Here is a 16,489-nt window from a genome sequence, read left to right as displayed (position 1 = left end):
ATGAAATAAGCCAGAGTCAAAACAATGACTGTGCGTGAATCAACTTATGCAAGGCCTCTAGTATGGCGAATGAATGGGTTGGCTCATCAAGAGGGAATGTGGATTGGCCAATCACCAGGTGGTATGATTGGGGGTTAGTGCTTAGTGGGAATAGTAGAGAACACATGGAGGTGGGTGATGGTGATATATATAATATATCATATAGCTATGTGAATGCACTTACTGCTACTGAACGACATCCCTAAATATGGTATTCTAGGGGGTGAAAAATAGCTCAAGGGTTGTCAGCCCTGGCTGCTTTTGCAGAGGACCAGAGTTCAGTTCTCAGCACTCATGTAGTATTTAATAACCACCTGTAACTCCGGTTTTAGGGGATTCCATGCCATATTATGTAGGAAAATACTCATATACAAAAATAAAATCTCATACACTCATAGCGTAAAAATCTTTTTAAAAAGGCATTAAATGATAGTGTCCTTACCATAACACAGAAATAAACCATGGGGCTAGAAGTCAGAGGACTCGAAGGGGCAGTGACTTGAGTTGAATATGTTCGTTTAAGAGGACAGAATGAGGGCTTAGAATCCTCTACACAGTTGTAGCTCAATCAAATGCCACATGAGTGATGAGCAGAAAGTTGAGTTGTTTTATTCCATGTTCATTTTCTTCCCTCTTCAGAGCACCAGAGTTTAGACTGAGTAGATTGAAACAACCAGGACAGTGCTCTTGGATGTCAGCGACCACCAGGGAAAGCAAAGCACACAGCTTGGTGGGAGAGACTCCTAGATGGTGGCACATGCCTGCATTTGTAGTATTAAGGGAGGTTGAAACAGGAGAATCTCAAAGAGGAGGCCAGCTTGGGCTACAGGGCAAGATCCTGAACGAAAGTGTGGAAGGGCAGTTTTGTGACCTGGAGAGATGCGAAGTAGGCCTTCAGTGATGGCCCCTGTGTGTATGGGGAACTTCTAAGAATGGAGGAGACTGAGTTGTAATTAGTTCATCCATTTGCTAGCATATTGTAGTGTTTCTGAGCACTAGGATAATTATGTAATTTAAAGCTTATTTCTACAATTCAATATGTGTATTAAAAAGAAACAGCCCCCCCCCCACCTCCGATTTTGGAAAATGGAGTTCAGGAAGGACAGACCAGGTGCCTGGAGACAATCATGTCCCTAAACATTGAGAGTCTGTGTACTGCAGATGGAAGGGCCTTTGGGCCCTTTATTGGCACTGTTATATAGAAACTGTGGTAGGTGTGGAAAAAGTGTTTCTTAGGTGCATATCTCATTGCTGTGGATTCTCAATGCCTAAGGTTCATGCTCTATGGTAATTTAGTGGATGATTTTTATTTTTGGTTGCAATTTGTAATTTTCAAGGTCAGTCAGGGTTATTGGTGACTTGAAGAAAAACTTTCTTCATGGTTTTCACTTGGTGTTGAATCAATGCATGAAAGACTTCATAAAGTAATTGAGACCTGTCACCACTGTGCAGGGTGTGGGTGTGCAGCCATGTGGATTACACACACGTGTGGGAATGCAAGCAAGGTGTCTGCTCCAGAGGAAGTCATAGGTAGAGCTGAATTGAAAGGAATGTTTATGTGTGATCCCCACCTTTCTATTTAGATTAAGTTATTTTATGTGTTTTGCTTGCATACTTATATGTACATTGCATGGGTGTCGTGCCCATAGAGGCCAGAAGAGGGTGTCAGATACCCTGGAACTGGAGTTATAGACAGCTGTGAGCCACCATATGGGTGCTGGAAACTGAGCCCAAAACCTCACCTTCCAATGGGACATGGGTGCTAAGGACTGCAGGCTTGGGTAATTTGGTCTTGTTTCACCTAGCACACATGTCCAGGTCTTCAAATCAGAGATTACCACTGTGCTGAAGGAGCCAGCTTTTCCCCGGGTGCTTGGGTCCCAGTGCTGTGCAGTAACGTTTCAGTGCCAGGCTCTGCTGTGGAGTGTGTGGTGTTGCCAGCTGTCTGGTGGGGTCCGCACCAGAGTAATTCAAAGAGGCTGGTGTTGTTGCCGAGTTCTGCCAAGTCAGACAGGGAAAGACTTTTCTGGTAGCTGAAAGATGGAATACATACAGTTTCCTGAGTTTTTTCAAAAGGAAGACGTGGAAGACATGGCCTCTGAAGGCACCTGTCACTCATTAGAAGACAGGCTTTGCGCTGAAGCTTTTCTGTGCTGAGCAGCTTGCCTGAGGAAAGAAGCTGTGTCCCTACAAGTGTCTGAGCATCCATGCAGCCATCCCTGTGACTGCTGAGCACACCCACTCCCACCCCTTCAGCAGGATGAAGCCTGATGTTTTCACCAACAGTCTGATTTTATTTTCCAATGACTTTTGCAAGAGTGTGGAGGAAAAACTAGGAGGGAACGAACCTTCCCCAGATTTAGCTGGAAGTTCTGAAAGACCTTGTTGCAGCAGATGTGGTGGGAGTGCAGTGTGTCCACACCTTTCCTTTCTGGTGGGTTTGAGTGAGGATCACCCTCCTGGAGTTTCTCCAGGAGCCCTGATCTCATGAACTCCTCTGATGCTGATTTCTCATAAGATTGGGTTTGCTTTTTGACAGTTCATTCATAAAAATGTACCTGGACCTGTGCAAGTCACCAGCTAGCTGATCCTGTTCTGTTTGTTCACTCCTGGTGGCTGGAGGGACTGAGTCTTCTCCCCTGGTCTTCTCCACAGCCTTCCCAAGGGGGCACTGGGAGCTATAGTCTTGCACACGCCTTTTCTAACTCTATAAAGGTTTGTCTAGGAAAGCTGGTAGTGGGAGAGGGAGGCGGGGGGGGGGGGGGAGGAGGTGGGCTTCCAGGGAGCTGGTGCTGGATGACTGGCATGTTCCCAGCCCCTTTCTTCATTCATCCCATCCTCCAGCCGTCATCTCTGTGGTCCCAAGTCCTCCCTAAAGGGTAACAATATAAATACCAGCCCAGTGGCGCCTGTCCCTGGGTTGAGAGGGAGTGGTCTAGAGGTTTCTGCCCATGGCAGATGTGGCGGCTGGGCTTAGGCAGGAAGAGCCTGATGCTTTCCATCCCTCTCTAGTTTGAGGATTGCTTAATGCCAAAAACACGATAGTGGCTGTACTTTTTAGTATCATTCATTGAGGGACTGTATAATGATGAAAACAGCTGTACACCCAGGAGCAGCAGGGATCTTGAGTGAACATTTATTAATCTCAGCAGCATCTCCATTAGCATTTGAGTGTGCATGTGTGCAGCACGTGAGCTTCGGGCTCTGTAAACCATGCTTGGCGTGCACATGGGTTCTTGGCCTAATTTGTGTGACGTCCTTGGGGGTTTGTGGCTACAGGTGGACCCATTCTTGCTTGGCTAACATGCAGAGAGCACAGTGCTCCACCCCTAGTCTCATGGCAGACTTGATTCTCAGGCTTCCGTTTCTTTCTCTTGTCTCAGCTAATGATGTAAAACACATGCAGACTGTTCTGGTCTGGGGGAACAGGGCTGGAGTCAGAGTGGAGCACAGAGTTGAGGCTGAGCCAGGGTGAACTGGGAGAGCCGGGCCTGTAACACTGAGCCAGTGCCACCTTGCACTCACTCACCTGGTCATTTCGTAGCCTTTTAGTAGATAGTGTGCGGCTTTCAGGGAACACAGGAGAGGGGGAGAGGAAGTAACTGCTGGGAATGTTCTTGTGGGATGCAAGTGACACCTGGGCTGCTGGAGGGGCCGGGGAGATGGGTGGTGGTGGCTGGGACATCGTGACACAAACAGGCTCTTTCATGACTCCAGTGATGGCTTAGAAGCCCTGGGCTCAGCTGTGGGGACAAATCCCCAGTCCTCATCAGAAGGGTGTCAGGGGCCATGTAGTTCTTCTACGAGGCAACCTTTACCTCCTGTCACAGGAGTGGTTGGGTGACACTGAACTGTCACCTACCTGCTCTGGGACTTGGGCGCTGGGGAAGGAGTGGGGGATAGTGCTCCCCAGCTGCAGTGATGGCAAGTGGGAAACCAGGCAAGAGCATTCCTTCCAGAACCATCCAGAGTTGCTGAGTTGATGGTCAGATTCAGATAACAGCAGCTCCACAGGCATTCCCCTCCTCACCCTCACGCAGGGAAGTAGATTATCTCGCCAGCTTCTGGACCAGCCAGGCCTCGGGCCTTGCACTGATTGGCCTTCTAGCCTCATGCACCGGGCATAGCATGTGTTATCTGAAGGACAGTGAGGCTTAGGGTCCTTGCTACATCTCTAAGACTCTAAAGCAGAGGCTAGAGAGATAGCTCTGAGATTGAGAGTGCTGGCTGCTCTTCCAGAGGTCCTGAGTTCAATTCCCAACCACACGGTGGCTCACAACCATCTGTATGGTTGCAGACATACTAGGAAGAACACTGTTTATATACTACATAAGTAAATCTTTAAAGCAGTGGTTCTCAGTAGGGGAAGCATGTCAGCCATTACAATTCATTACAGTAGCAAAAATGAAAATAATGTTATGGTTTGGGGTCACCACAGCCATGAGGAACTGTAAAAGGATCACAGCGTTAGGAAGGTTGAGAACCACTGCTCTAAAATGCTTTTGCATTAATTATAGGTCAGTCAGCAGAAAGCATCAGTGTAGTGGATTCTAGAGATCTATAAAGCCATTTGGTGCTCGAGATGGAGGGAAGGCAGCCGTGTGCATCCTGAGGATGAGCCGTTAGTTGATTTTTATCACCATGCCAACTTAGGTCATTGGGCTCACAAGACAAACGAGCATTTCTGTCTTGCCGCCCCAAAATTTTTACAATTTTTTACTTTTATGATAATTCTTCATAGTTTTTAAGCTTTAAAAACTTTTTTTTTTTTTTTTTTTTTTTTTGTTAAAACGAAGGTACAAGCACACACATTAATGGAGGCTAGCCCAGGGTTAGGCTCCCCAACATTGCCAGTTTCTAGCTCCTTTATTTGACATGAATAGGCAGAAGCAAGCTGATTGACTGAACTCTGTGAGTTCAAGGCTAGCCTGATCTACATGGAGTGATTGGATTCCTCTGAGGGATGCTCTCTTTGCTGCCACCCCTGATCTCTCGGTATCGTTTTCCCTTTGAGTGCCTGTTTCCTTATTTACCCGTTAGGGGTATTGAGTTGTGGTTCTGATATTAGACCTGGTCACATATAACATCTTTCAGGAGACCCTGTTCAGTCTGTGACAGAAATTAAAAACAATTCACAGGAGAGACTCAAATGCATTGCTGAGAGATGGTATAGAAATGGTGCTTTACCCTGTCAGGAAGGGAAGGTTTTACAGACCTTGAGCTATGCCCTGGAACCCTTGACTTTACCAGCTTGGTAACTTCAGATAGTGCCTGAGTCTGTTTCCCACTTCAGGGTTCATCAGAATGAGGTTTGAGCACTCAGCAAGGGATGGAAAGACCACCAGCCTGAATAGCTTGAGGGCCATCCTCCCCCAGTGCTCTGCTCCAGCAGGTTTTCCAGCTTCCTGTGACAGGGAGTGAGGCATGGCTAGTTGCCTGGGGTTGAGTTTTGAATTTTCATTAAGCAGAAAGTGAGACAGAACCTATATAGCTAAGCGTCAGGAATGTCAGCCAGACACAGTCTTGCTGTCTTGGCTTTGAGGTGGACATGGGAACATGACTTTCTTCTTGATTGTCAAGGGATGGGAAACTGTGATTGGGGACACAGAGGATATGGTCCATGCCGTCATGTCTCCATTAAAGACACAATTCTCGTCAAAGTAGATAGCCTTGAGGTTGGTCATGGCTTTGGGAAGGTCTGAAGGCTTAGTTTCTGTCCCAACTATTAGTGTTAGATTGTGGGAAGGGTTATGATTGTCATGCAGGTTCCCAGGGCACAGTGTGAGAGCAAGATGGGCCCTGGCCCTGGCACACAGTGACACCAGCACAGATTGGTATCAGGAAGGCTCACTCTGTCATCTCCAGGATATCCTGTGTGTTGTGGGAAGCCTAAGGCTGGGTGGGCCCTTCCTTACTCTTCTGCTTGCCAACGTACCATGCAGGGTTCCTCAGGCTGAGCAAGATACTGTACAGGACTAACCAACCCTCCGGTCTGCACATGGGTAAGGGCCAGACCGTGTGTTTTCTTTGGAGTTGTACTCTGGGATTTGGTCTACTTTGTCTTCTGACCTCAGAGAGTGATCAGGAGCACATGGTGACTATCCCCAGAAAACTCTGGCCTGGATGAGGGTGGTGGCTTCCTTTTTGCCCACCCCACCTTTTTGTTTCTCTCCTAAAATAGTTGGCTTGGGCAAGGGTGCTGCTCCCAGGCAGCTCCGTGAGTCCTCGAGGCCCTACTAGGGCCCCTGTTGGTTTTCCACCCACCAACTTGGTCTTTAAGGAGCGGCAGGATGTGTGTGGTTTGGGTCAGCGTCCTGACGGCACAGGACACACTAGGCTGTGATTCATTCAAAGGGGAGGGACATGGAAAACAATGTCTGCCTTTAAGCTCCAGGAACCAGGAAAAGTGAGCTGGAAATATGAGTGACGTGTAATTTTACTAAAATTAACCAGCAAGTTCCCAGGCTTGTTCTGTGTTTCGTGTATTTTGTATGATGTACCATGCTCGGTGCCGACTGAATGAGTTCCTAGGTGTTGGGTCCTGGAGGCCCCTGTTGGTACCACCTCATTCTATGCTCTCTATGCATCTATCTCATCATTGAGGTTGGTGCTTGACTGTGGGGGATCGATCCAAGGTGGTAAGGACTGGTGACCTTGAGGTCAAGGGGACAAGTGATGCTAGCCTGCCTGAGGCATCTCGCCATCTGTAGGCATCTCGCCATCTGTAGGCTGTCTTTCTCAGACCCTCCAGCCCGCCTTGTGCTGGCTTCTTCTGTCCCCGTTGCCTGCTGCAGGTTCTTTTGGGAACCATAGTACTCCCTGGGATTTCCTGTCCTTGCTAGTGTCTGCTGCATGAGCCCCCGGGCGTGTAGGCTCCATCTGTCTGCCCATCCCAGTTTTGCATCTTGGTGCTTTCTTTCCCTGTGCAGGGGGTCAGTAGCTCAAGACAGACAGGACTTTGTCCCTGAAAACTTTCCGTGCCAGCCTAGGATGGGCAGGAGTGATCAGCAGGGGTGTGGTGGCACAAGTACCCTGGAATTGGGGGCCACTGCACATTCAGAGAAGTACAGCCTCCCTGGTGAAGGACAGATGGACAGTTATTGCTACAGTATAAGAGGAAAGGCTGTTGGGAACAGGGTTCATGGGAAAGGTGCTAGCTGCTCATACTTGAATAGAGAGCCGTCAGGTCAGATTTGCTTAATAACAAGATGGCTTTGAGATGAACACAGCAAGGCCAGGGAATGGTGGGTACGGTGTCACTTCTTAGAATTGAAAATTGATTGGTCACTAATAAAAGGTGTAGCTATCACATGTGGGGGGTGTGTGGTATGTGACTAAACATTAGCATGTTACATGTGGCTGGCCCAGCAGGCAGGCATGGCTGTTCTCTGCTCAAAGCCAAGTGTCCATAGCCTGCTGCTTTGATGGTTAAGGAGCAGACCAAGTTGCATGGGTTCAAGAGAACCATCTGAAGTTTCTAAAAACCTTAGGAATCAGCCCCCCATTTTCCTTTAAATTTTAAAGTGCTTGCTCTGGCAGCTGGTTAAAAAGGGACAGAGCTGAGCCTGGAACAGTGTGTGTGTAAGCTGGGCCTTGCGGGTCCTCATGCCTCACTTGTGTTGACATACAAATCCCTTATAGAAGAGGCGGCGTTGGGCATCTGGCAAGTATGCAGGCCCCTACAGCTCAGGGACACTGCTGTCTTCTTCAGCTACTGGTTGCCCTATGCTGCACTAACAAGAGGCAGACAGACCCACACAGAAGAGGTCATCAGTGGATGAGCCAGTCGCTCGGCTACCCACTGTCTTGGTGTCCTGTCTGGACAGAGGTGCTAACGGGTTCTGGTGCCAGGGTGCATACACGAGTATGGTCTCGCCCCAGAACTGGCTCATACCATATGTCAGGTTTATTTATCACCAGCATTCCCATCCTACTTCAATGACCCATGGTGGTCAAACTGCACATGGCGTTGTCTCCTATCTAGGCAGGCAGACAACACTGTTAAGTGACATGTCTGCCAGCAGGGAAGGAGGGAACGTCCTGTACTTAGGGCCAGGTTCCCTAACTCACCCTTTAGTCGTACCCTTAACCTCAGGGTATGAATGCCATGGGAACACCAGGGCCCCCTTTGACAGGCATTTCCCTCCCTGTCTTTCAGGAATAAGACTGTCAACGGAGACTGCAGAAGAGACCCCAGGGAAAGGAGCCGCAGTCCCATTGAGCGGGTTGCAGCCCCTGCTGTGAGCTTGCATGGTGGCCACCTGTATGCATCCCTCCCTGGCCTCATGGAGCAGCCTCTAGCACTGACTAAGAACACCAGTGACACTGGCAGGTCGGCTGTGGAGAGGCAGCAGGTGTGTATGTTATGTCAAGCAGCTTGCTTACTTCTCATCTGGAGGTGACCAGGTCAAGCTGGGTGTGGGGAACCAAGAGCTACATGGAAACCCTGAGCAGAAGTCCTGAAGTTGAAGGGACCTCCGCAGTCCCGTTCCTAAGACTTTGCTGCTTTGCACAGGATTGGTCTTGATGAGGGAGGTCCCCATGTGTCCCTCCCCCATCTTCCTAGCACTCTGTCCCTCCCAAGAGGCCTGTGCTTACCCAGGAGGGTTCCACAAAATTAAATGTCAGTGGCCACAAACCTGTGAGAAGGATATAGGCTCTTTTTCTGGGGGAGGGGGAGGGATATTCAAGACAGGGTTTCTCCATATAGCCATGGCTGTCCTAGAACCCGCTCTGTAGACTATGCTGGTCTTGAATTCACAGAGATCTGCCTGCCTTCAGAGTTTTGGGATTAAAGGCATGTGCCGCCACCACTACCTGGCAAAATTATTACTTTTTAAAAAACAAGGCCAGAACTAGCAGCTCTGTCTTGTCATCCTCCTGCCTCTCCCAAGTAGCTGAGATTATAAGTTCAAGGCAACGTGGTAAGACCAAAGAGCAGGAGGTCACACTACCCTGAGGACTTGAGTGATTGCCTTACCTTAGCACCACACTGTCTTAGCAGGCCCCAGAGACGACAAGCGGAGGAGGCTTTAAAAGCACAGACTCCAGGCAGTTCTCAGTGACCCATGGTAGGCCTGTGATTCCAGGTTTCCAGTCAGAGTTTGTACACACTCCCTGACAAGGAGGAAGGGACCTGGCCCTGAGGAGATGCTGCGTGTCAGGGTCTTAGCTGCAGGTGCCAGGAGAGGGGACCCCAGCATATCTAGTCTTCCCGTCTGGACCTGCTGTTTGAAGCACAGTGGGCTCCAGGAAAAACTGGGTGCAGAAGAGGTCCCTGTGAAGAGGAACTTCACAGCTGCTCACCTAATCAATGGGTGAAGAGCTGACCTATTCTCCCTCCTGCAGAACCGGCCCTCTGTGATAACCTGCGCATCAGCGGGCGCTCGCAACTGCAACCTCTCTCACTGTCCCATTGCACACAGTGGCTGCTCTGCATCTGGATCTGCCAGTTACCGGAGACTGCCCAGTGGTGAGTTTTCCACCATGGCCGCTTGCATGTGGGGACCTGGATTAAGCTGTGGGCTGTAACCTCTCCCTAAAATTCACTTTGAGTTTAAAAGCAATGTTTTTGAGCACATGCGTACCTTGAATTAATTGGCCATGGCTTGGGTCCCTGGCACCTCTGGGCTTTAGATGACAGGGAGACAGCCTTCATCATTGCTGTTTAGTGCCAGTATGGTTAGGCACCACTGACTATGGTACCCCGGCCCACTGATGCAGCGACATCTCCTCTGATCCGTCCTTTGCAGCAACTGCCACCTGTGACCCTGTGGTGGAAGAGCACTTCCGAAGGAGCCTAGGCAAGAACTACAAGGAGCCGGAGCCAGCACCCAACTCGGTGTCCATCACTGGCTCTGTGGACGACCACTTTGCCAAAGCACTAGGTGACACATGGCTTCAGATCAAAGCGGCGAAGGACAGCGCTTCCAGCAGCCCAGAGTCAGCCTCACGCCGGGGCCAGCCAGCCAGTCCCACTGCCCACATGGTCAACCATAGTCACTCCCCCTCTGTGGTCTCCTGAAGGGGGCTCCACCCTCTGACCACACAGGGATCTGCATGGTTTGCCTGAGCTTTGAACAGTCCGTGCTTTACAAAAAAAAAAAAAAAAAAAAAAAAAAAAAAAAAAAAAAAAAAAAAAGAAAGAAAGAAAAAAAGTCTTGAGGGGAGGGTGGGAGGGTGGTTTATTCGCAAAACCATGTTGTCTGGACTTTTTGTTCTGCTCTGTTTTTGTACTTGCTTGGTGTTTGTACAAGGGGTCTCAATATGGCAACAGGAACAGCGCGGAGCATCGGTCCAGCGGAGCATCCTTGCTTCCTGCCCTGGTTACCAAAGAAACCTCTGCAGCTCTGCCACCTGGCAGCCGGGACCCTGCGGCCCTTTCTTAGTCACAAGCCATGAAGACTTGGGGATCCGGACGCTTTGTGCTCTTAGCTTTTGAGATCGGGTTTGCACGGCTTGGCTTGCACCTGGGGTCCAGCTCAGTCTGTGTGTACATGTGTCTGCCTGAAAAGAACTGTCCTGATTTGCACTATGGAGGGCAGGGCTGCCTATTGGCAGCCATCTGAGATGCCAGCACCGAGGGCAAACTGCTAGGGAACACTTCTGACCATGTGTGCTTGCATTGTTCAACTTAGGTCTCTAGCAGGTTCTAGGTCTTTCTTTCTAGTCTTAAGGTGCTCACAACTGGACTGCAGACTTCCCCGACCATGGGCATTTACCTTCTCTGAACACTGCAGTTTGTGAGGCTAGTGCCAAGACTAGAGGACTCCGTAGTGCTTCTGACATGGTGCGTGTCTTAAGAAAAATAGCTGGTTTCTATTGACTATAAGCTCAGACTGTAGCACTGACTGGCTTCGGGTCAGTGGCATTAGCCTGTTATGTCAGTTACAGCCCTAGATACATTCACTGCTGGTACAGCTGTGCTTCTGAGACGTGTAATGGACGCTCACTTTACTCCGAGAAGGAGCGCACAGCCGGTGGGTGTGGTAGGTTGGGGAGCCCATTGCTGCTGATTTTCTGCATCCTGGGCTTGGGACTTGAGTTCACATCTTTAGGCTCTTTGATGCACAGACTGCTCCTTTCCAACTACTGGCCAAACAGTAGGTGCCTGACAGTCTGCAGCATGGAGCTTCGTGTGCTTCCTCTCAGGCCGGGGCCAAGGCTGTACACATTCCTCAATAATAACTATACAGTTATTCCTGTATCACTATTTCCCGCTCTATTAATAGCTACTAACTAGACATTAGAAACAAGCAGGACAGACATGGCTGGGGATGCCCCACAGCTGCTGCTCCTCCCGGCCGTAAGCATTTCTGTCCCCTGGCTCAGCCCACTAAAGGGCTAGGACATCATCTGGCCAGGACCACCTCTCCAACAAGGCATTATGGACTCCTTGCATATGGGAACCCGTGGGGCTGACTTTCAGTAGGAGGGAAACAGGCAAGGGTGGAAAGGCGGGGGCTGATACCTGTAGTCACAGGGTGGCTACCAGTCCTTACAAAAGTGGACAGCCCTCCTGCCCCGCACACAGTTCACGCCACTCTCCTGGGCTTCCGAGCTTGACATTCAGGCCCCTATATTTTCTGTAGGAAAAAAGAATTGTTGAGAACACTTTTTTTATATAGGTAATTTTAAAGACCATCATTACGCTGTGCGTAAAGAATGTACAGAGAAATTTGTAGGTATTTTTGAAGAACAATTAATTTGTTAATGATATGTAGCTATTTAATTTTTCCCTTTCCTCTGGTAATCATTTTTTTGTTGTTTGGGAAAAAAAAAGTTGATCTTTTTTTGTTGTAGGTGTGTCTGTAATCGTGCAGGTACACAGTTACTCCATGACAACACTGCGTCCGCATTAATAGCCACTAGTTTGTTATTCTACAGGCTACTGAGGTTGTCACAGGGAAACAACCGCACCGCGGACTGGCTCTGTGGGCAACAGGCCTCAGACACCCGTCAGTGATCGGGTTGTTGCTGTTGGGGGTGGGGGTGGCAGTGTGGGTGGCTGGGTCTCTGGTGCACTAACCTATCTGGAATAGGCTGTGCCCTGGAGGGGAATGCCACACGTCAGCCGAGGAGTGCACCATCCTGCCTGGGCAGGAGCTTTGTGACCTCCCCAGAACCAAGCCACCCATGTGTGTGCTGAACCCTCTCTGTGTTTGTAAATCTGTAATATACCATTCTCTGTGGCCTGTTTTTCCTGGAAGAAGAAAAAAAAAGGTTTGGCAGGCCATCTTTTTTTTTTTTTTTTTTTTTTTTTTTGTACTTAAAAGTAGCCTTAAGAACAATAATAAAGTGCTCTTAAACCAAGGCTTTGTGTGGCTCTTGCATCCTAGGGTGGCATGTGGTGCCCTGTGCCTAGGCCTCACTGAATCTTGGAACCCTTGTGCAGGGTTACTTGTTATAGTCTCCTCCTTAGGCCAAGGACCTCTCAACTCTACCTTACTGCATCTGCCGGACAGCCATGTATGGACTGTTCTGGATATGAGACCGAAGTTGAAGGTATGTAAGTGTGGGAGGGGGAGCTGCTAGGAAGAGCAGGTGTACTTAGGACAGGTGACCACAGCTACTAAGGACCCATCCTAGAATGAAGAGGAAAACTAACTTTGCCCCAATAGGAACCCCATGAAGCACCTGCCTGCGGCCCAGCTGCTCACCAGGCAGGCAGCCACTTGAATACTTGGGCAATAAGCTCAGCCCACTGCTGCCCAGGGTCCACAGAAGGGACTCTCCCCATGGAGGCTCCTAGGACAGACATCCTTGTTTGATCTATGCTGAGTCAGATGCTTTCTGCAGCTTCTATGGTCCAAGGTGAAACGATCCCAGCAAAATCTTGACAACAGGAGGGGGGGGGGAAATCAATGCACAGGGAAGAACCCCCAGATCAGTGGCAATGCCAAAGTTATTATTGAGTTCAGAGCTGGTGAGATGGCGCAGGAAAGAGAACTGGGCATCAGAGGGTGCCCCTAGTCCTTGGGGGAGTGGAGACCAGAACCAGGGAGGTGGTGGGACCCAGATCACCAGTCCTGGGGAACAGTCCTGCGCTGAGGGCCGAACACTCCTGAGCCGTGGTTGTCTCAGATGGTCTCCTCGTCACTCATGTCCCAGATCTGTGTGGAGAAGGGGAGACACTGAACTGAGGGGGCCTACAGATGACATTTCCCAACTACAGCTGCCACCACAACAGAAGCATGCACTCCCACAAGTACCGAGCGCCTCCCAACGGGGTTCCCTGGCAGAGCTGCCCTGTCTCTGAGGACTGAAGCCCTGTTCCTTGTGCAGTGTATTAAATCTTGCTCCTTTCCTGAAGGCTGTGGCCAGGCTGCATGTGAAAGGAAGAGTGCAGCAGCTGGGCAGCCCTTCCCTTCACCCTCCCCTTGCTTATCCTCAGGGTACCCAGCCAGCCCCTCGCCCTCACAGTGTGCACTATGGGCCCCGTGCTTGTCCAGCTGTGCCCTGTGCTCTAGAAGCTGAGTGTGTGAGAGCAGGAACTCTCGGGGGGGGGGGGGTCTGGCAGGAGAGCACTTGCCACCCTGTGCTGTCCCACTGTCCACACTACTTAGGCCAGGTGCAGACACTGGCAAGAGGGCTGGCTGTCACTCAGAACAGCCCCCCCCCCCCCCCCCGCAATGGCAGGTTACCTAGGCAGGGTAACAGGCCAGAGACGACCAGACCCTGCCTCTGTCCCTCTGTGTATCCCTGGGGGAGCCTGAGGGTGTGAATGGGGGAGGGAACCCATTCCAGCAACACCCCAAGAAGGAAGTGGCCCCTTAGGCTATGTTTCTGTCCCAGTAACTCCTGGCAAAAGTCCTGCAGAGAGGTGACCTGAGGTCAGCACAGCAGGTACCAAGGCCCTGGCACCCTAGGGCCCCCAGAGAGTTTGTCCCTGAAGCGATGCCTTCAGCCTTCCAGAATTCCTGGAATGGGTTGCACAAGGCTACCTCAGCTCTGCTGAGGAAAGGAACAGCTTGTTGGTAGGAGGCAGGAAGTCTGGCCAAATTAAACATTCACAGCGGTGCTGGCTGTCAAAAGGTGTGGAAAGCAACGTAGAAGGTGACTTCCTCTCTTTAGCAAGGGTGGCAATGTCTCCCCGCTGTCCCTCCATTTCTACGTAGACCCTCGCTTTAGAGCAAAAGAACTTGCCACCTGTCCCATTGGGTACTACCCCTCAGGTCCCAGATCCCCACCAGCATGGTGCCTGGCCTCATGAGGTAGGTAGCTTGGCTGCCTGTTTGAAAGAGCTCTTCTTGACCCAGACTTCCAGATATGCAGGCTGAGCTGGGGAGATGGGAACCATGAGAACTGCAGCATGGTTCAGCTACCCATTCACCAAGCACATTTACATAGCTGCCTGTGCCATGGGCTTTGTGCAGACCCAGAGCTAATACTCTCATTATGCCTCACTCCTGCCAGTTAGGTAAGGAGGAACAGCTCAGAGAGGTAAAAGTTTGCCTGAGATCAACAGCCAACAAGCTGCCAAGCCGGGGAAGACCATACCTAGAAAAGGCTGGGCAGCCAGTGTGAAGGAAGGGGACACTGAGGATGGGGCTGTGGCTGGATGGAAGGTGAGCTCTGGAATTTTCTGCCTAGCATTCCTGGGTGACACTGAGTGGCACCCTCTGTGGATGGGCAGGTAGAGCTCGTCATGGTTATGGTTACTCTTCAACTAGCTGTTTAGCTTAGAGGTTGTGACCAGTAGGGCTGCAGCTGGCACTGCCCAGCCCTTGGAGAGACTCCTGCAAGCCACTCAAAGGACTTACTATGAAATCGTTGGGGTCTTGCAGATCCAGCTCCTAGGGACAATGGAGGACTTCTCTACTAGGGCAACCTGGCCATGCTCATTGGTGGGGTTCACATAGCACTCAGGATGGCACTGACCTAAACAGGCTCCCAGATGTATTCCACGTGAATCTAGAAGACGGTGAGTTTGCAGAGGTTTGCTTAAATGTTAATGCTTGGTGCAGGCATAGGATGGTTACCAAGCTTCACTCTATAGCCTAGACTGCCTTGAACTTGGCAATGCATCCCTCCTGTCTTAGCCTCCCAAGTGCTAGGATTATAGGCATAATCCACTACAGTGAGTCTCTATACTCTTTTCTAAAGAGAAAGGCACCATAAATGCTTTATTGTTTTGGTTTTTTTTGTTTGTTTTGTTTTCTGAAGATGGTTTCTCTGTTAACAGCTCTGGGTGTCTTGGAACTCAGTCTGTAGACCAGGCTGGCCTTGAACTCAGAGATCCAATTGCCTCTGCCTCCTGAGTGCTGGGATTAAAGGTGTGTGCCACCACTGCCTGGCTATAAAGCTTTTAAGGTGTCTATGTTGGTTAGTTTTGTTTTGTCACCCTGACACAAGTTAGAGTGATCTGAGAAGAGGGAACCTCGACCAAGAAAAATCACGACAATTACAGGCAATCCTATGGGGCATTTTCTTGATTAATGACTGGTATGGGAGTGCCCCGTCCTGGCAAAGGGCTGCAACTCCTTGAGCTCTCTGCGGTCAAGATGAAGCCTCAACAGGCATAAGGTATTCTGCTTGCAACCAGAGAAATTAAAGATCTCTTCAGACACCAGAAATGAAAAAGAGAGAATGAAAGACTGGCTTTTAACAAGTGTTAAGAATTTGATGCTTGAAAGCAAAAAGGCTATCACAAATCAGGAGAAAATGTTTTCACATATAAAGGGCTGGTGTAAAGAACTCTACTTATTTCTTTAAAATGGGCAAAGGAAAAAAATGAACAGATGCTTCACAGTGGACACTTGTTAGTCTTTGTGGGACTGCCAATCAAACCACAGAAGGGGCCAAGGAAATGCTAGTTCAGTGGATACAAAAACTTGCCATGCATGCATGAAGATTTAGTTCAAGTCCCTGGAACCCCTGTAAAACTGAGCATGGTGGCATGTGTCTGTGACCCCTGTGCTCCTACAGAGAGGTGGGAAGTAGAGACCAGCATCACCAGGAACTTGTGGGCTAGCCTGCAAACAACAGAGACCTTGTCCGAGGTGGAAGGTCAGAACAAAGATGGCTTGCTTCTGCCTACAAACTGGCCTGTTGCACACATATGCGTACATACACATACACACACTCTCACACATCATACACATGTATTTAGTCAGGGTTTCTATTGCTGTGGTAAACACCCTGGCCAAAAGCAACTTGGGGAGGAAAGGGTTAATTTGGCTTATACTTGCACATCACAGTCTCACTGAGGATGGCCAGGGCAGGAGCCCCACCCCCCTACCCCCACCGTGCTCTGAGGGAACCAGCAGGGCAGGCCAGGGTTCTGAGATGAGAGTATAAGGTGCCAAAGAGGATGCCTGCCTGGACCCACAGCCCCAGAGGGTATCAAGGTGTACCAGCTGCAGCAGCACAGGCATGGCAGGCTCCGGAAAGGAGCTGCTGGCATCCAGTTCCAGCCTGGATCTGCTCTGAGCCACACTGAGGAGACAGC

At 49.9% G+C, this 16,489-nt stretch overlaps 2 protein-coding genes across 6 annotated transcripts in view; one reads left to right on the top strand and one right to left on the bottom strand.

Annotated features, from left to right (window-relative positions):
• Window positions 1-10,184, top strand: part of Vgll4 (vestigial like family member 4) — a 101,934-nt gene extending 91,750 nt beyond the window's left edge. For 2 of the 4 annotated variants that reach the window (XM_051203770.1, XM_051203768.1), the window contains exons 3-5: window positions 8,198-8,393; window positions 9,388-9,511; window positions 9,792-10,182. In XM_051203770.1, coding sequence (XP_051059727.1) covers window positions 8,198-8,393; window positions 9,388-9,511; window positions 9,792-10,063 — 592 coding nt within the window. In that variant the 3' untranslated portion in view covers window positions 10,064-10,182. Of the gene's footprint in view, window positions 1-8,197; window positions 8,394-9,387; window positions 9,512-9,791 lie in introns of all 4 variants that reach the window. The other 2 variants (XM_051203766.1, XM_051203769.1) reach the window with 2 other exon arrangements.
• Window positions 10,185-13,106: 2,922 nt separating this feature from the next.
• Window positions 13,107-16,489, bottom strand: part of Atg7 (autophagy related 7) — a 168,184-nt gene continuing 164,801 nt past the window's right edge. The window contains exon 18 of one of the 2 annotated variants that reach the window (XM_051203764.1): window positions 13,107-13,151. In XM_051203764.1, coding sequence (XP_051059721.1) covers window positions 13,119-13,151 — 33 coding nt within the window. In that variant the 3' untranslated portion in view covers window positions 13,107-13,118. The remainder of the gene's footprint in view (window positions 13,152-16,489) is intronic. The other variant, XM_051203765.1, reaches the window with a different exon arrangement.

The sequence above is a fragment of the Phodopus roborovskii genome, unplaced genomic scaffold (assembly GCF_943737965.1).
Source record: "Phodopus roborovskii unplaced genomic scaffold, PHOROB, whole genome shotgun sequence".
Lineage (NCBI taxonomy): Eukaryota > Metazoa > Chordata > Mammalia > Rodentia > Cricetidae > Phodopus > Phodopus roborovskii.
The sequence above is the reverse complement of the archived record's forward strand: the minus strand, read 5'-3'. Positions and strand labels throughout refer to the sequence as shown.